This window comes from Pyrus communis, chromosome 6 (assembly GCF_963583255.1).
Source record: "Pyrus communis chromosome 6, drPyrComm1.1, whole genome shotgun sequence".
Taxonomy (NCBI): Eukaryota; Viridiplantae; Streptophyta; class Magnoliopsida; order Rosales; family Rosaceae; genus Pyrus; species Pyrus communis.
The window spans coordinates 15,944,458-15,965,068 of record NC_084808.1 but is presented as its reverse complement, the minus strand read 5'-3'; the positions used below and the strand labels follow the sequence as shown (position 1 = coordinate 15,965,068).

Genomic DNA, 20,611 nt, shown 5'->3' with positions numbered 1-20,611 from the left:
TTCCCTCTTTTTTTTTTCCATACTTTCTTTTCCCAAAGTTGAGTCGCTTTATTTTCTTTAAATTTAGGACCTTAATTTTTTTTTTTTTTCGCACGAATTGATCCATATCTTATTATACATCACGATTAGTATGATTGAGTTTTTCTTCTCTCCTACATTGCATGTACACCAACTTGAGTGCTGCTCGAGAGTGCGGAGTAGGAGGGGAAGATTCATCCCTAATATAAACGCTAAAGATTAAAATACATGGCCTATAAAATAAAATAAAATAAAACACATGGTTGGAACCATGTGATAATTTCGTTTTATATTTGATTTTCTTGCTTGCACGTATTCAAGCCAAAGTTTGAACCTACCATACATTGATTAGAAATTCGAAATCCAGGAAGATACAAACATAATTTGGATCGTAACTGCATAAACGCACTCACATATTTTATGTTATATTTGCTAATCGGAATTGAAGTGGCAAATGCAAGCACTAATACAGCAGTCACGTTGCTGTCAATTGACGCTCTCTATTCTCTAACCTTCCATTTGTCCAAGAGACTATTTCCCTGAGTAATCATCATTATTATAATTGCACATTTAAATTTGATGATGCTGAATAATTCTTGGATGGTAATTATAAAACAAAAGAAGAAGGAGAAAGTAGCCGTCTCCTCTGAGTCTTAGTAAGCACTGATATCATTTTAGAGACATGGTCAAAGGTAAAATGCCATCAGATGCGCACAGCAGGACGTGGTTTAATTTGTTCGTCTCTGATACAAAAGGCACCAGCTATTAACTGCTACTAAACATGGAGACAAATGGTGTGGTAGAGATTTTTCTATTTTAAAATTCAATTGGTTTCCTCCCTACTTACAACCAACCCTCTATCTCTCTGTTGATTTTTCCACTTAGTGATCCCAAGTGAAGAAAACTGTGTAGGAATTCGGTTGGGCAACAACGCGTTTCAACATGGAATCTTGGAGACCAAGAAGCCCGGAGACGAGTTTAAGCGATGAAGATCAAGTCAGAGATGACGATCATGATTCAGGTGCTACAACAGTGAAACGAAGCTACGAATGCGCATTTTGCTACTAGAAAAACTTTCAATTCCCATGAGGCTGCCCTTTCCCACATGGTAATCCTAAAAGAATTGTGCATTTAAATATCCGTTTGGTGATTTTAATTTTAAATGAGAGAAAAGGAATTAAGATGTCATTAACAAATTCAGCAGTCCAGCTGATAACTGTTGAGGACATAAGGTGTCAGACTCCACTACTGATTCACATTAATAGGACAGTCTGGGATATCATAATCATCTAAACACTCTGAAATGTCACATTTACATTCTAAACAAGATAATACATAGAACAGAATCAAACCTGTTTTTTCTTGGACTTCTTTTCCTTTCCAGTAGCTCCTCGCCTTGCCTTCTGCTCACTTTCAGCCTGCCATGCTGCTTCTTCCTCACGGATGAGTTCCTCTTGCCTCTTCAATGCAACAGATTCATGATAGGCAACTTCAATTTTATTGCTGCATGTACATAGGACAAAGAATGATACCATCAAGAAGAATAGGCAAGTAAATATGTTCACCATGTCAATGTTGAAAAGAGTGACTACCCATTGGTTTTCTTGGTCCAAAATTATCTACAAACATCCACTAAGATAATATTCATAATCCAAAATGCAAATATTTGAATTCCACTAATGAAAAGTAGCTAACTTCATTAGACCGCCAAATGCGCCCTCTTTATCCAACAATAAGATAAAATAAGCCCAAAACAAAAAGCACTGATTTTTCCAGTAGGCAAAGATTCTAACTATAAATCCATTCCACATCACAAGGGAGTTGACATTAACTAGATAATACTCAACAATTTGTAAACAAATTTACCAGCAATGAAAAACCACATCTTACTCGTTATGCGTACTCATAGTACAGGACATGGCATGCCAGGAACCGCAATCCTTAATGCATACCAATAATTCGTCATAACTCTACCTATTTCAATTTGTGTAGTATACCAGGAACCGCAATCCTAAAAGAAACATGGCATGCCACGTCCTATGAAAGAAAATATATAAATGAAAATTTGATGGTAGCACAATAATAACAACCAAAATTTTCACTAACAGATAAATCATAAATCGTAAGTCTCCTACCATTTAGTATGAAACATATCCACAATTTATGAAGTAGGATTCATAACTGATTTAATGTAAAGAAGGCCAAGGGACAATCTTCAAATATTGCACAAACAAGAAAAGAATATATTAGGGCTGATAGAAGACCTGAAAATATAAGCAAGGACAAATATTTCTACAGTCCTACGACCCAATTCCGTAAGCCGTCTTTCATCCCGCTCAATAGAATCTTTGTTGAAGTCCTCTCCAGAATTTCCATCCTGCAGGAATAGCAAGGTGATTTTTCAGAAATCAAGCAGTTAAAAGAGTGGAAAATAGAACATAATACACATCCGCACCAACAACCATAATATGTTCCTTATTTACTACAAACCTACTACATTCCTAATCATATTAATTTTGCACTCCCTTGAAGGCTTGAAGTGAGAAATGTGCTATTCAGAATCCTTCTAATCACTAAAACACCATCATCTATAGATCTTTGCCCTTCAAACAAGTTTTGACTAGAACAACAAAATGCTTGAAACTTCTTACAAATCATATTTTTGGTGAGTTTACAAAACATATTTTCTAGTGAGTTAACCAGTCAGTGAACAGTGAACAGTGCACAGTGCTACTAACAATCAAGATATACTAAACTACTAAAATTTCTAAGGGGAATAACAGCTTTCGATGTATCCACATTTACGATAGCATTGAGGAGAAGCATAATTCACGCCAAGCATTGTGAAGTATAAAGAGAATAGAGTTTCCTTTATATGGTCACAAGGTAGAAATAACTGTTAACCAAAATCCTTGGTTGAAATGAACTTCTTGTGCTTAGACAAGTATTTTCCTAACCGGATACTGATTCCCAATATCCTGAGCATAAACCATAGCTGACAATATGAAATATCAACGTAAAAGAAGAATGGAATCCTCTATACCACACAACCAACAATCGGGACTTAAATCCGACAGACCAACCAAGCCAAACATCACCGTTTAGAATAGGATGTTAGCTACTCACTTTTGTACGATTTTGAGGACCCTTCTCATCTTTTGGAGGTAATGGTTCCAAGGCAGCCCTCTCAAGTAGCATCTGAACATCATCCACCAATACAAACACATCTTTCTCTACATGAACAATTGGTGCTGGCATTTCTTCAGCATCCAATAGTTTCACCTTACTTTTCTTGGACTTGGTTTGACCTTCAAGAGCCTTTAAACCACTATACAATGAGTCCATTACCAACGTAGATGTGACTTCTTTCTCAATAAAAAACTGCTTAACGACTACTTTCAGGACTGCATCCATCTTCTCCCTGGACATACGGCGCCTGGCATTTTTTTCAATTCCCACCCAGAAGGAGCAGAAGCTGCAATGACATTAAAGGAAATGTTATCAAGAAATGAAGAGCATGTAACCACTACTAGAAGCGAGTAAATGACATATGTACAAACATGCAGACATACATGCGTAGAAGAACCCACATGAACCCAAGGTAACCATATTACTAAAAAATCCAGCAGATACAGCAAAAAATTCCATCAAATTCATGCCAAGTCACATTTACAAGAACCATAAAGCACTGTAAAGGTAAGCTCAAACCATTATGTCTTCCAAAATAGGGCATTGTATATTAAGCTCTAGTTGTGAGCATTCCAAACTGTAACTTGACAGAAGTTCCAAAAGCAAAGGCATACCTTGACCATCTAGCTTTATCCTCTATCAATTTTCCGAGTTTGCTTCTTCTCTCTTCGACAAAACAACGGCAAATTTGCTCTACATCTGTCAAGTATACCCTAACAAGCTCTCTCCTATATTGACAATCAAGGCAGCGAAAGGGCCGGTCTGCTTTCTCCCTACAAAACCAGAAGCAAAGAATAGAATGCTTACAAACACGAATAACGTGCATGAATATTAGAATACAGAAGTGCATGTCAAAACGATATTCAGTCACCAAAGATCAAAGTGTGAGTTTAAAAGGGGAGCCTTATGGTAAACTGGACTTGAAAACACAAAAGGACAGCAGAAGAGGATGCACTTCAATTTAGATTCCTTATCCAATTTAGATTAGAAATCCTAAAAGTCTATTTGGAATTGGAAAGGAAGTCTAATTCCTATTCCACTTAAAATAGGAGTTACAATCTGTAAAGAACATGTAAACTGCACCCTATGCCTATAAATAGGATGCGGCAAGGCTTAAAACAGTGTGAGAAAATCTGTAACAGCCGAGAGAAGAGAGAGAGATAAGTTCTAGGGTTTGCAAAAGTACTACGTACACTATTTTAATGGAAGAAGCCGTGATTTCTCTACCTAGGGAAATCACAACAGGACGTGCGCAAAAGTTCTGCCAAACCAGTATAAGTCTTGTGTGTTTTCTAGTTTTCTCTATTTTGCTTAGTTTTAGCCCATTGCCGAATACATCAAAGAGCAAGATCCAGAGAGTCAAAATTTTAACAATTGGTATTACAGCTTGGTTCAAGGTGTTCTACGATGTCAAAAGGAAAGGCTGCGGACCTAGGGCCTACATTAAAACATTTTGATAGCAAGGATGACTTCACAGACTAGCAAATGATGATGAAGAATGTACAGATACAACAGGATTTGGATGATGCACTCGGTGAGAAGCTTGCTACCATGACAGCAGAAGCATGGACTAAGGTTCTCAAGAAGGCCACAAGCTCCATTGAGATCCATCTCACAAGATTAGTCAGGTCCCACATCACAGAAAAGATGACTGCTCAGGAAGCATGCGAAAAGTTGGAGAATGTTTATATGGGCAAAACCATGTCCAATAAACTTTTTCTCAATGATGAACTATTCGGGCTTCAACTAGAAGGAGGAGGTGATATTGAAGATCACGTATGCCGGTTTCAAAATTGCATAGCCAATCTTCAGAAGGTCGAAGAAACTTACCAAGATGATGATATGGCTATCATCTTGCTGAGGTCTCCACCTTCATCTTTCACAAGTTGGATTTTGGATACCAGAGGCACATTCCATATGTGTGCAGTAAGAGAATGGTTCGATACTTACATGGAGATCAGTAGCAGAGAAGTTCTAATGGGGGACAATTCACCATGTCCAATAAAGGGGATCAGCACTGTTAGAATCAAAATGTTTGATGGAGTGATACGAGCTTTGAGGAATGTCAGATATATCCCTAGACTGAAGAAGAATTTGATTTCCTTGGGTACTTTAGATAGGGCCCGCTATGGGTACCATTCTAAAGCAGGCAGACTCAAGGTAACTAAAGGATCGCAGGTGGTAATGCAAGGTGACCTACAGCACAATGAAGTACAACTAATTGGGACTACAATAGAAGGGGGAGCAGCTGTTTCCACAAAGTAAAGTGAAGAAGAAAAGACTAAACTCTGGCATCATAGGCTAGGGCACATAAGTCAAAAGAGGTTGCAAGAATTGCACAAGAAAGGCTTATTGGAAGGCGTGTCACGTTGCAAGCTAGACTTTTGTGAATATTGTGTTCTCGGAAAGCAAGTGAAGGTATCATTCGCAAGTAGCAGTGTAGATAACCAAAGCAAGGAGCAACTCAGCTATATTCACTGAAATGTTTGGGGCCTGCACCAACAAAATCCAATGGTGGAGCCAAGTATTTTGTTACTTTCATGGATGATTTTTTCAAAAAAGTTGGGTTTATTTCATGAAACAGAAATCTGATGTTTTTACGAAGTTCAAGGAATGAAGGACAGAAAATGAGAATGAAACTGGAAGAAGATCAAGCACCTACGAAGTGACAATGGAAGCGAGTATACAAGTAAGGAGTTTGCCAATTACTGTAAGTAGGAAGGCATGACAAGGCACTTCACAGTAAAGCCCCAACAAAAAAGAGTTGCTGAAAGAATGAACAGAACTCTCATGGAGAGAAAGAAGCATGCGATTTCATGCAGGATTACCTGATAGTTTTTGGGCAGAGGCTGTTAATCATGCAAGTTATTTGATTAACGTATCACCATCTACAGTTCTCGGTTTTAAGAGTGCATAAGAGGTATGGTCTGAGAAGTCGGTGAACTATTCCAAGTTCAGGGTGTTCGGCTGTAGTGCTTACGCACACATTCCAAGTGATGAAAGGTCCAAGCTCAAACCTAAGTCTACACATTGCATAATTTTAGCTTTTCAGAAAGAAGTGAAGGGTTTCAAGCTTTGGAATATCAATAACAAGAAGGTTGTCAGTCGAGATGTTGTCTTTGATGAGACAACCATGTCTCTGAACAAAGCCGAGAGCAGTGGGAAGAAAGACAATGTTGAAATACACGCAACAAAGATTCCGTTAATTAGTTCAGAGGAAGAAGCTCAGGTGGAGAGGAAGAAGAAGAGCATCAACATTGTTCACCAATTAGGATGTGGAGCAAGAAACAGAGCAGATTGAAGGCATTCCAATCCGCCATACATCCCAAGGGGTTCGAACTCTAACCCACAATCCACCTGAATTCCAGAGATGCATTCGATAGAGGAAACCTGACAAGTTTGGGTTTGACCATGACGAAGGCTCTTAACATTAGTCCAGGAGATTCAACTACTTATCGAGAAGCTATAGCAAGGAATGAGCGAGATAGTTGGATAAGTGCTATGACAGAAGAAATGGAGTCTCTTTACAAGAACTTTGTTTGGGAGTTGGTTCCTAAGCTCAAAGACAAAAGCTAGATGGATGCAAGTGGGTATTTAGGAAAAAGGAAGGACTACATGAACAAGATGTCGTGAAATTCAAAGCAAGGCTCGTGGCTAAGGTGTACTCACAAAAGGAGAGGGTGGATTATGATGAGATCTTTTCACCCGTAGTCAAGCATACTTCTATCATATTACTTTTAGCAATGGCAGCTCAGCATGACATGGAGATTAGGCAGATAGATGTGAAGATTGCGCTTCTTCATGGGGATCTAAAGGAGACGATTTTCATGGCTCAACCAGAAGGGTTTGTCGAGTATGGGAAAGAGAACCTAGTATGTTGTCTACGGAAGTCCTTGTATGGCCTAAAACGATCTCCAAGGCTGTGGTACAAGAGGTTTGATTCCTTCATGCTGGAAATTCATTTTAGGAGATGTTTATATGACTGTTGTGTCTACTATCATGTGTTCCAAGATGGGATGATCATATTGCTATTGCTATGTGGATGATATGCTAATTGCTTGTCAAGACAAGTCTAGAATTCAAGACTTGAAGATGATGTTGAGCAAGGAGTTTGACATGAAGGATCTAGGTGCTGCACAGAAGATCCTTGGCAGGAAATTCAGAAATATAGGACCGCTGGAAGGATCTGGATATCACAAGCCAAGTATATTCAGCTATGATGCACAGATACGGCACATCCATCATGTACCGCATGTCGAATACGCAAATGGACACGATACGCCTCTGATACGGTCGAATATGCGTTGGATATGTATCTGGATCAACGGATACGGCGTTTGACAGATGGATACGGGTATCCGACAGTTTAGATACAGGTATCTGACTGCCCGGATATGGATATCAGCACCATGGCCTTTGATGCAATTTCGTGGAAGAAAACCTCATGACGGAGATGACACAATCTGGTGGAAGCAGGCCTCGCAAAGAAGATGACGCGATTTGGTGGAGGAAGGCGTTACACGGAGACAACCCAATCTAGTGGAGGAGGCTTCGCAAAGAAGATGACTATTATAGGTCAAGCTGTTGTTTGTTTGTTTTTGTCGAGAAAAACAACACCAAAGTTTTTTTATTTTTTATTTTTTTGATTTTTTTTTTTTTTGAATTTAAATGACTAAAGCCCAAAACTACATAGCCCACCAAATTTACACCACTACCATCCTTTCTTATTGAGAGTTTGAATAGTATAAATTAAATTTGGGTAATTAACTTTTTTATTATTATTATATTTTTTAAATATATATTTATTATATAAATTGCCGTATCCATGTCGTATCATGTCTTAATTTTTAAAAATTTGACGTCTCCCCATATCGTATCGTGTCGTATCCTCATGTCCATGTCCATACATCGTAGATATTCAGAAGGTTCTTGAGAAGTTTAACATGCAAGAAGCAAAAGGCAATTTCTACTCCTTTGGCGACTCACTTCAGGTTAAGTGGGCAACAATGTCCTAAGTTCAAAAAGGAGAAACAAGTGATGATGCAATGGTATGCACACAACCTGACAGCTCAAGCAATCAATATCGTTTCCAAGCACATGGCAAATCCAGGAAAGCAACATTGGAATGCAGTCAAGTGGATTTTGCGTTATTTGAAGGGTTCTTGGCGACAAAGGATTATGTTTGAGAAGCAAAAAGAAAATGCAGTGGTGTTGGGATATGTGGATGCCGATTATGCAAGGACATGGACAAGAGAAGGTCAACTTATGGTTATGTCTTTACATGCTCAGGAGGACCAATCAATTGGAGGGCACTACTGCAACCAATTACAGCATTGTCAACCGTAGAGGCAGAGTATATTGCTTTGGCCGAAGCTGGAAATGAAGCAATTTGACTTAGTGGCTTGGTAAGTCAAATGGGAATCACTCAAGGATTATGTGAAGCTAAAAAGTGACAGTCAAAGTGCAATTCACTTGGCAAAAAATCAGGTTTTTCATCAAAGGTCAAAGCACATTGAAGCAAGGAATCATAGAATTAGAAATTGGGTGGAGTCTAAGGAGATTTGGGTATAAAAGGTTCACACAGACGACGATGCCACAGATTTCCTTACGAAGATAATGTTGACCAAGAAGTTCAACCATTGCTTGAACTTGATCAATCTCGTTGATTGATTAAAGCAAAGCACCTCCTCACTTGAGGTGCAATGAGGGAAAGAGAAGATTGCCAAGGTGAAGATTCTTGAAGATTTCGAGAGCTGCTTCAAGAATTTTCAAAGATACTTTGGGAAGCAATGATCAAGACTTGGTGTGACTCACCAAGGTGGAGATTGTTTCATTTTGGCTCGTCAATTAGTGTCCTTTTCTGTTTAGGATTGTTTTAGGAAATAAAGGGTGCACCGATTCTTCTCTTAAAAGGGTTAGGAAAGAATCTTAGTTTCCTTATTCAATTTAGATTAGAAATTCTAGAAGTCTATTTGGAATTGGAAAGGAAGTCTAATTTCCTATTCCACTTAAAATAGGAGTTTTAATCTGTAAAGGACATGTAAACTGCAGCCTATGCCTATAAGTAGGGTGCGACAAGGGTTAAAACAGTGAGATAATATGCGACAGCCGAGAGAAGAGATGGAGATTAGTTCTAGGGTTTGCAAAAGTACTGTATACTCTATTATTTTTTTTTGAGAAGAAACTATAACAGTTTATTAAAAACAAAGAGTAATACACAGAAGTGGATAAGAAATCCACCAAGAACAGAACAAGAAAATCTCTCCAGAGTATCAGATTACAAGTGGGACAACCTCAACCAAAATCATTTTACGACTGCTAACATATCCCACAATATGTGAGAAAGAGAGTAATTCTTAAAATCATTTGAAACTGAAGCCCAGAAAGCTGCCCAATATCTTATTCTTCCCCACAGATCTGCTACCCCCACACCAGAATAATTCTCAAAAATTCTTTTGTTACGCTCCAACCAAATGTTCCAAAAAACTGCCGACACCAGACAACCCCACAAAGCTTTAGCTTTCCTCCCACTTCCTAGAGCCTCAAAATTAGTGCTTAGAAGCTCGAAACAACCCTTTGGGATGACCCAACTTACTCTAACCTCCTGAAACAATTTCCACCACAGTTGAATCGTGTAAGAACAATGAAGAAAAATGTGGTCAACACTTTCCTCCTTTGCTTTACACAAACTGCACCAATGGGGAGAAATGCAAATAAAGGGACTTCTCCTTTGAATTTGATCACAAGTGTTGAGCCTCCCAAAAGCCACTAGCCACACAAGGACTTTGACTTTCGGAGGAACTTTTGATTTCCAAATCTGAGAAGAGGGTGGAAAATGCTGCACAATCCCATTGTTGCTCAAGAAAGAGCGATAGGATTTGCAATTGAAGAAGCCGTGATTTCTCTAACCAGGGAAATCACAACTGGACGTAGGCAAAAGTGCTGCCGAACGAGTATAAGTCTTGTGTGTTTTCTAGTTTTCTCTATTTGGCTAAGTTTTAGTCTATTGCCGAATACATCAAAGAGCAAGATCTAGAGAGAGTCAAAATTTTAACAAAAAATTCATAAGTGGATTCCCTTCAATATCACAAGATATAGTGCCTTCTTAGCTATATTGTATCCTTGTTGAGACCTAACTACGTTACTTAGTTTGTGATTATAAGTCAAAAATACAACATTAGTGCAGTAAATCAAATTATAGCTTGAATAATCATAGAGCACCTGATGACTTGGACTTGCGCCTTTATTATAAGAGTGTCAGCATCAATAAACCCATCTAATACTTTTGACAGCTCCATGAATTTTTTCCATCCCCAGTCATGCTGTTTCTTCCAAAAGCGATGTAATGTATCTACAAAAAATGCATGCTTACTCAAACGTGGTGATGGATATATTGAGAACCCACTGGAACAACAAAAAATTGATTAACCAACCAACCAGAATATTTCGATTTCTTAGGATCTTTATTTACCACAGCTATAGTAAAGTGAGCAAAATGGCTCCAACCTGTTAGACAGACAAATGAGAAATTCCACAATTATACCCCCAACAAAATCAATAATCAGAGATAATTCAACAAAGGAAACAATAACACACCTGGAAGAAGTTTGTCATGATTAGCTACACAAAGAAACAAAGAGAGATGATTGCAAACATCACAACCCTGGGGATAGATCAAGATGTACCTGCCATAACAAAAATTTCAAAACTCACTTATCTTATGATGACTGTTTGCCCAAGCCACATGCATCTATCAGCAAATACGTGCCAAGCTTAAACTATGTTGCATGGACATATACATAATTCTCATATTCCAGCAATTATGCAACCCTTCAGAAATGAATTTGGGCTACACTCCCTCGGTGGGTACAGAAGGAATCCAGAAGACGAACTGGAACCCCCCAATATGTTTGTAACATATAACCACTCATGATTAGAACATCACACGGTACATCAAACACATTCATTATTGAGAACAAGGTAAAGGAAACGTAGTTGACCTCAGCTCCACTTTACTTAACTATTTATTGGTGGGTTGCATGTGTTGTCTGGAAAGAGGACCCAATGATTATTAATTCGCCAGAACCAGAAATTAATTTGATACAACTTGGATAAACAAGCAAACTAAAGTACTAGCATTTTTTGTGCTCAACATGCACAGAAAATAATAATATTCAGAATTCATACCACTTGTAGCCACCAACCTCAAAAGCATTACTGCGAAGTTCCCTTTTGTTAATTTGAGAAAATTTCTCTATCTTCCACGTGAACTTTCCAAATAATTCAGACGGCTTTGGCCCTATAAAGAAGTAAGAGGTTCATGAACATTTAACCAACTCATCCAAATAAAATTTGAAAGCAGAAACACTCACTGATAAAATGGCATGGGAAATGCAGAGGTCTTATTTCTTACAATAGAATAAGGGAAGGCTAAAGTTTCAATCCAAGGTGGAGTGAAAGGGTAGTTAGAAATGAAATATAACAAAGATGAATTAAACCCATATATAACATAAGAAATTTGGGAGGAAATGACATATTATAAAACTGATTCCATGCAGAGATGAGCAATCAAGTATAATGCTGCCCTTGTCTCCCTTCACGGACGCATGCTACAATTAAGTGTGGGGAGGTTTAATAAAACTTTGAAAAAAAGTCTACTATGTTATTTCACATGTTTCAAGTGAAAAATACATAAATGGAACAGGCTACTATGTTATTTCACATGTTTCAAGTGAAAAATACATAAATGGAACAGGTGTTTCATACAATAAAAATAATTTTTTTCAAATTTTGAATTTTTAAATATTTAGATATTCAAATGCACAATTGTCCAGTCTTTTTTGCCATACTAAGCAAAACAAACTGTAGTTACGTGGTAAGTAAAACAATAGACTAAGCAATCTCTCCCTAGGACAACCTAAATTCTCCAAATTGACCTACGTGATCAGGAGACACACTCATGAAAACATTTACAACATTTCAACACAAGATTAAAATACTTCAGAAAAGGATTGGACTCATCCAATGGTGCAACTTGTGAATACAAACTTAAATATGGCAAAGGCTAATGTATTTGAAAATAACAAAATCATCTGTACAGTAGCTATATTTCACATAAGGATCCAGGTGCATGTCATCTTTTAGCTCCATTGATTCAAAATTTCCACAAGCCTGGTATTAGATTGGAAAAAACGAATACACATTCTAACACACTAGGCAATAAGCAATGTAGTGCACAAAAACCATACCACCATCATCGTCATCATCAGAGTCCCAATAAGGGGGTGAAGTAGATAGGGTTCCATTTTCCACCTGCTCAGAGGACTGCCATTCTGCTAAGGCTTCCCCAGAGAGACAACGCTGCCCACTTGAAATCCCCTCCGTAGACCTTCCTGCACCGGACTCTTCACTAGAAATCCCGGCCATTTCCCACTCCAAAACTCCTGTCCTCACACTCCAACCCTGCTCACATGATAAGAGAAAAACAATCAATAATAAAATCTATATACATTGGGAGTCCATTGCCTGAAAAGTAGCATGTGCACACTACAAGCCACACTTTCTTTTACCAATTACACCATAATTTTTAAAGAGCCCAGATATAAAACAACAACAGACATCTCAATGTTGAATTTCAGGGGAGAACCAAACTTAACAAATTGAATCACACTTTCTGTCCTGTCTGTTAACAAGTAAATGTAACGAGACAACCGTAAAATCCAAAAAAAAAAATAAATAAATAAAATTCTACTTTTTTGGGACCTGACAAAACAAAAATCTCAGTTCAACCGATTAATTGGCTTAGATGATGACAGTTTTACAGCAATCAAGACTTAAGGCGACATAGAACGCAAAAAATATTAAACCTAGTAAAAAAATTTCATGAGTTTCTCTGCAACCAAACAGCTTATCAATTACCATTCCCTACACCAAAAACCCACATCCGAAAATCCAAAAACCAATAAACCCTGAAATCAAACTCCAAATACTCGAAGAAACCAAACTGAATTGAAACCAAACAGATTGAAAGTACGAAATTGCTAATCAAAAACCCTCAAAAGTCAGGACCATTTTGATGAACCCAATTGCGGAAAACGCAATCCAAATAAAAACCCACAAAAATCCGAACCAATCGAACTAAGATCGAGGATAATCAATCCCTTTTAACCGCGATAAAAAAACAAACCATATAGAACCACAGAGGAACGAAATTAAAAAACAAATTACAGAAGGAACAGAAAAGGGAATCTCGGAAACAACATCCAATAGATCGAATAGTGATACGAACCTGCAACGAAGACCAGAGCTTATTCGCAATGGCCAACGGAAGCTCTGAGATTCTAGAGAGAGGAAGAAAGAAAAAGAAAGGCGCGCCCGCGGGGGGTGGTGGGTGGGTGTCGAAGGGTGTCGAAGGAGCAGCGGGCAGAGAGATAGAATTGAGCAAAGGCGGAACCGAAAAAAGAAAATCTTTTTTTTTTAATTTAGGGGTGTATTGAGATTTTAATTCTTTTAATGAATGTAGAGGTATTTAATTAAGATTTTAAGATATTTTATTAAAATCTTTAGAAATTCGGGTATATTTAATTAAAGTTTTAAAGAAATTTATAACATTTCAGGTGTATTCAATTAGAATTTGAATTTAAATAACTTGGAAAAGTTGAAGAATTATAGGGAATTGAAGATATTTTGTTGTGTATTTTAAACATCCACGAATTTTATGTCCCCATGATATTTCAAGAGAATTAAATCAAAATTTTAGACGAAATGTCTACCAATCAGTTAAACTAGGGGTGGGCACGGGCAAGGGCGTGCCAAAATTGGAGGGACCGAACCGAACCAGCTTGAAAATACAACGGGGTGGGCCAGGCCAATTCCTACGGGTCCAACGGGTACTTTTTTTTTTTCCGAAACGATAACCTTCCTCGACGTCTCCGCCTCCCTCCGCCAAGGCCACTCCTCCGTCTCTTGCTTAAATCCCACTCAATGCTCTTGCAAATGCAGGATGTAGCTAAATCGTGTTGCACTTGAATTCGATGACTAACCATATCATCAATAATCTGGAATCAATGGAGTTCAGGTTAGCAGCTGCAATAGAAACAATTGCTTCGGAGATGGAGAATTCAATTTCACAAAATGCTACGAATAGGGAGAATGCTCAACAGAGTCAGTGACTATATAGACCAGGCCCTCTTTACCTCTCATGGTGTCCATGTCGAACCCAATGCTGCAATCGGCGAGCTTTTGGCGGTTGTTGCTCCAGTCCTCGTAGAGCCAGATCGTCGATTTGGTTGCCGATGCATGATTTGTGCAAACCCAGCTGGGATTAAGAACTTGAAGAAGAAAAAGAAGGTTCAAGGAGAAAGAGAGAGAGAGAGAGAGAGACATCAAGAGGGATGACAATCGACAGATTTGAAAGCAAAATCAAAAACCCACAAGGAAGAGAGATCGAGGGAGGAGACTCGAAGTGGTGTCGGAGACTTAGAATCGGGATAGAGAAAAAGAGTGAGGGGAGAGTTGTGAATTGGGTTTGAGAATAAGAGAGAAGGTGATAACGTGATAGAGGATAGAGCAATGAACGGTCCAGGCCGGGGGCTCATTTTCTCCAACTTTTAAAATCGGTTTGCCCGTTATTTACCAGGAACCAGCCCGGCTCAGCTTGTTTAGTATATATAATTTTTGGACCCATCCCGTACCCGCCTCGACCTGTGGTTCCAGGACCCATTTGCCCACCCCTAAGTTAAACTCCATAAAAATTCATGGATTTATAAATCCATTAAAATCTCTCAAATTCCTAATTGAATACACCCCTTTAATTTTTTTTTTCGATTTTTCCATTTTACTGAATTTTGTTGATTTTTTTTTTAATCAAACAATAGATTTTGTTAAATTAAATATTAGATTAGCTTCTGAAGAGGTTCGAACCCACACCATCATACAATAACTTAACAGTTTTTCCACTACTATGGTAAATGACCATTTTCTATGTTTCTTTTTTGGAGATGTTGACTTTGCCTTCTTTTCTATGTCTTTGTTAATGCAAATAGAATTAATTTTAATTATTAAAAGCACCTTTGAGAATTAAAAGAATTTATAATTGAGAAAAACAAAATTGATGAGGGTAAAATTAAAATGAAAGGGGATGCAGGGTTACATAGGGTAGTGACAAATGTGGGGAACAAGTTTTTGTATCCAAAGCTTTGATGGGCTTGTGCTATAAGGTAGTGTTTGGTACAAAGAAGAGACGGAACAAAACGGGACAAAATGGAACGGAACGAAACGAAGGTTCCATGCTATGTTTGGTACGTATAGGATGGAATAGGACAGTTGTTCTGTTCCACATTTGGTACGTGTAGGGCGGAATGAAACAAAAGATTAAATGACAAACGTACCCATGGTTCTCCGTTGACTCCATCGACTCAACCCTATAGATTTTCTGCAGCTGTCATGGGTATGGGAATGAAGGTTAAGCAACATGCGGGACCATCATCGTCGGAGCTCTGTACCTTATCACCTGGCGTGCCACCAGACCTTCCCTAGGATCTCCGGGTGCGAGTTGAGCAGCGTCACCGTCCACAACAACTACGATGTCGAAATGTCCTGAGCCGCGAAGAGGAAGTCAATAAGGTAGATGATCTGGAGATTAAGGAGAGGGAAAGGAGGTGGTGGAGGATTTTGTAATTATTAAGGCTACAGGAGAGAAAGGATAGAAGCTCTGATTCGTGACAAAGTCGGAGAAGCAGCAGGGCATCGTCAAGCAACAGCGTCGCCCACGTCTTGCCAGTAGATGACCTTGAGGGTTGGCGCGGTGGAATATGATGGTTTCGTTGTCAGACCAGTAGCTAGGACAGAGGAGGCAGGAAGAATACAGGGTTTGGTTCGGGTGGGTTTGTTGGGATTGGGTTAGCATTGGGGCCGATTAGAGAGGGAGGATGAAATCGTCGTACAAGGAAGACGGTGGAGAAGCCATGGTTAGGTTGCTGGATTTGTGGTGGAAGAGGAGAAGAGAGGGAGGCTACAAGAGATATAAAGGGTAGACAATGGAATTAATGAAATAGTTAAGGGGTATTGTTGTCCAAAAATTTATAATTTTGTGTTCCATGTAAGAGCTTAAAAGGGAAAGACGCTTTTTTTGGCTTATTAAAGTGGCGCACGGCTCTAGGTCTAGACGTGATTCGGTTTTGATTTGGTCAGCTAGCTTTGGGTTTTGGTTGTTTCCTATGTGTCTTATTTGGTTTGTAACAGAAAGGAAAGAATAAATTGTTCTCTCTCAATGTCTTCCTACGTGCAATTAAAACTATGGGCTTAGATTTTGGTGCTCCCAAGTAACCCAAAATCTTCCGCAGCCCTAAATCCACGTAGGCCAATGAACTTCCTTAATCATTCACACAATGTCCCATTCGACAAAACCCGTTACGTGGCTTGGACTCATTTAAGCATATCATGTGCTTGGCGTGACTCCGATTAAATGTTGATGTATGAATACTATACTACGGCTTGGCACGATATATATGCGTAAGTTGCACGAGTTTGGTGTGATTTTACAAACATTCAATTTATAAAATATTATTTTATTAGCATGGCATGATTGTAAATTTGCATACCCAACATTTCACACTTTATGCATGAATTTAAGTTTGGTTTGTGACGTATATGCGACAATTATGCTTTGGGCTTGTTGGTGAAATTTCTAGACTCTAACATTAGCCTCCTTGATTATTTGGGCCATGCAAGAACGAAATGATTTGAATAATCAATCGAGCCCAAAACACCAAAAGTATGTGCATGGACTCAGCTTTTTTATTGCCACTAGCTTTGTAGTTGTAGCTTTTCATCACTTAATTTAGTTATTGTTTGCTTAACTGTCTCGCTCAGACATAATTTCTTATTCACGTGCATGTTCTTCAAATGATTTATGACATGTATTTTGACTTGCATAAAATGAGTTGAACTCTCACACTATAACAATTTCATTTCTTCTATGTTTGGTCATCAAAAATCCTTGGCATTACAAGATCAGGTTCTAGTACTGTTGCGATATATATATATATATATATATATATATATATATATATATATGTCTCAAATGTCATTGCTATCTCAGGACGATCCTTTTATTATTTCTAGTACAACCAACTACTATCCAGAGCTCTCAGGTTACTGTGGTTGTGCCTTGCATATGTCTAGTGATTGTAATCAGTGTGATTGGATCATAGATGCAAGTGCTACGGACTATATGACTTATGACAACAACGATCTTGTTTGTGACACCATCTCATTAAGACATAATAGTATCACTAGTAACATTGGTGTACCCTCTATTACTGGCACTCACACTGTGCCTCTTACTTCTACTTTCTCTTTACCCAATATGTTTACTTGTTCCATCATTAAAACATAAATCGATGTCTCGCAGTCAAGTTACTAAACAATTGAATTGTTGTGTACTAATGTATCATAAGTTTTGTCTTATCTAGGATATTCTCACGAAGGACATAATTGGTCGTGATACTAAAAGAATGTTCTATATTTCGTTAATGATGTCAGTACGGGTCAGGTCAACTTGGTTCAAGGGGCAACTGATCACAAGAAAAGACAAGTGTGGTTGTGGCATCGTCGTTTGGGTCATTCGTCTTTCAATTATTTGCAACATGTGTTACCCAATTTATTTGTTGGGTGTTTTGCTTTTGATCTTAACTGTGATACTTGCATTCTAGCCAAGAGTCATTGTGTTCCTTATTTGTTAAGTTGTAATAAGAGTACCATTTCTTTTGGATTAATACATTCTGATGTTTGGGGGGCCATCTCCAATTTATAGTTCTAAAATCTAGTGGTTTGTAACATTTGTGGATGATTGTACATAGATTACATGGCTCTATCTTCTACAAAATAAAAGCAAGTTTTTTTTTCAACTTTCAAGACTTTTCACACCATGATTTTGACTCAGTTTTCTACTAAGCTTTATACATTATGTTCTGACAATGGTGGGGAATATGTCAATCATAATTTTACCTAGTACTTCATTGCTCATGGAATCCTCCATAAAACTACTTGTCCTCAAACCCTCGACAAAATAAAGTGGTTGAGCGCAAAAACCGACATACTGCTCGGGCTTCGTTACTTGGTGCTAATGTTCCTTGCTTGCAATTCATATTGCTATCTAACTCATAAACAGAATGCCTTCTAAAGTCGGATTTCCAGACACCATTATAGGCTCTCTCTTGGTTTGGGCCTCTATGATTTATCTTAATTATGCCACCTCATGTGGTTGGGTGTGTCGTGTTTGTCCATCTTCACATAAACCAATGCACCAAACTTGACCTTTGTGTCATTCGTTGTGTTTTTATGAGGTATGAGGCACATAAAAAAGGTATCGTTGCTATCATCCTCTCACCCGATGGACGTATATCATTATGGATATGACTTTTTTGGAGTCCGAGATATATTCTTCATCTTCATTCACCTCTCATTTTTAGGGGGAGAGAACAAGTGAAAATGTGAACTGACCATCACAGCTAGCAACAACCACTCCACTGCCAGTACCACTCACACTACTGCCGGCACCCCCACGACACTGCCTGTAGTAGCACCGAGCACAGAAGCTGCACCACTATCAGAAGTAGCAACTCAACAACTGGAAATGATTGCAAACGGTGTAGTCTCTATTGTGAATCAAAATGTCGAAGCTTTGCCCCCTCTTCATCTCCAAATATAATACCAATAGATTACTGATGAGTCCATATTATACCATATATTTTACCCTAATCTTAGTATTAATTTATTGGTTATTTTGGTAGAATTTTGAAACTTTGGATTATGTTTTCAATGTAGAACATTCGACTTCCTCTGGAGCAAAACATAATCAAATGGACGAATTTTGAAGTGATTCAAATTGGAGGACGTTCGTGTGTCTCTTACTGTCTTCGTGTCAAAATTTGGGATTTTTCTACTAAGCGGTTATTTTCTGGCGATCAAATAAAGAAGCAGTGCACGTTGCTAAAAAATGACGTTTTTGGGCTTAAACTGAGTTTTTGGATCTCAAGATACCTCAAATAGGTTTGTGGCCTTCTGGAGAAGTGTTCAGAATAGTCAAAGCTTTAAATCCAGCTATTTTGGGCCAGTTTTGGAGCTGATTTAGGTCCAAAACGTGGATGTGCAGATTTTTGGGCAAATTACCAAGTTAATTTAAGATTATGTTTCCTATTTTATTTCAATTTATTAGGTTTCCTAGTTTTATTCTAAGACCTTTTACTAGGAGGATTTTAATTAGAGTAGTATAAGTAAGGCTTGTTAGCCATTAGGGTTCTCTACGCAACATTGGGGGGAACGTACGTGGAGAATATAGCTAGGCTTTAACGCTTTGTATTTTCAAGATGTTTTCTATCCTTTTTCTATTTCAATAAAATTCCTTTTGTTTTATGATTGCTAGTAGCTAATTTTCGTTTGCTAGGGTGATGTCTTGAACCTTAGCATGAATATGTAGTTTTTATTTAATTGCTTATGATATTATGCATGCATACTTTGAATTATTAATCACAGTGCTTTAAACTGTCTCTATATCTTAATGCTTAGCTACCATTAGGATGTTTAGATAAGTAATCGGATGCAATTCGGTCGGAATACCACCGGGGGATTGAGTATTGTTTCTTGTGGTTGATAGTTGGAATTTCACCTAGGATAAATACCACGTCTTAGGGGTTGCATGGTTTTTCAAAGGGTTTTCACAAAGCGTAATGAGTCATGCATGTTTATATTTGATCTAAATACCATAGACGGATTGCATGTTTGATATACGTTCTAGCTTGAATACCACGAGTAGAATATGCATTAGAAAAACCTAACCTTCAAAGTTGCATGGGTAATTCATAAGTAATTGGTAAATCTACATAGAATTGTTAAGGGGACGGCGGAACCCTAGGCTTTTACAATTTGGTTTTCAAAATTATTTCCTTTCGTTTTCTTTACTTTGTCAAGTTATTTATTTGTTTTAATTTAAAATTTGTTTTTAATATTCTAGGTCATAAAAGCAACCTTTTCCAATCTTTGTTTTTAAATAATCAATTAAGATTTGGTATTTACATAAATTATTCATTCAATCCTTGCGGAAAATGACATTGCTTGAGCCGTTTATACTACAACTACCTTGTTCTCTTGCAAGTATTTTTAAGTGTTTTTATCCCTATTTTTGCAGGTGGTAAAAATCCCTATCAATTACCATACTTTTGAGAATATTCATGTGGTAAGTCTCACTTCCTGTGACATACCACATCGCCCAGGGGAGTGATCCTTATATGTATATTCTCATCCCTATCTAGCACGAGGCCTTTTGGGAGCTCACTGGCTTCAGGTTCCGTAGGAACTTCGAAGTTAAGCGAGAAGTGGGCTATAGCAATCCCATGATGGGTGA

The 20,611-nt window shown here is 38.1% G+C and overlaps 1 protein-coding gene across 1 annotated transcript; it reads right to left on the bottom strand.

The window, feature by feature from the left end:
* Nucleotides 1-1,185: 1,185 nt before the first annotated feature.
* LOC137737898 (TNF receptor-associated factor homolog 1a-like) lies at nt 1,186-13,614 on the bottom strand. The gene is made up of 10 exons (XM_068477475.1): nt 13,496-13,614; nt 12,456-12,669; nt 11,395-11,506; nt 10,804-10,892; nt 10,645-10,713; nt 10,429-10,558; nt 3,822-3,980; nt 3,145-3,493; nt 2,283-2,395; nt 1,186-1,521 (listed from the first exon to the last, which is right to left on the bottom strand). The coding sequence occupies exons 2-10, from the start codon at nt 12,631-12,633 to the stop codon at nt 1,365-1,367; spliced, it is 1,356 nt and encodes a 451-aa protein (XP_068333576.1). The 5' UTR covers nt 12,634-12,669; nt 13,496-13,614; the 3' UTR covers nt 1,186-1,364.
* Between the last annotated feature and the right edge of the window lie 6,997 nt (nt 13,615-20,611).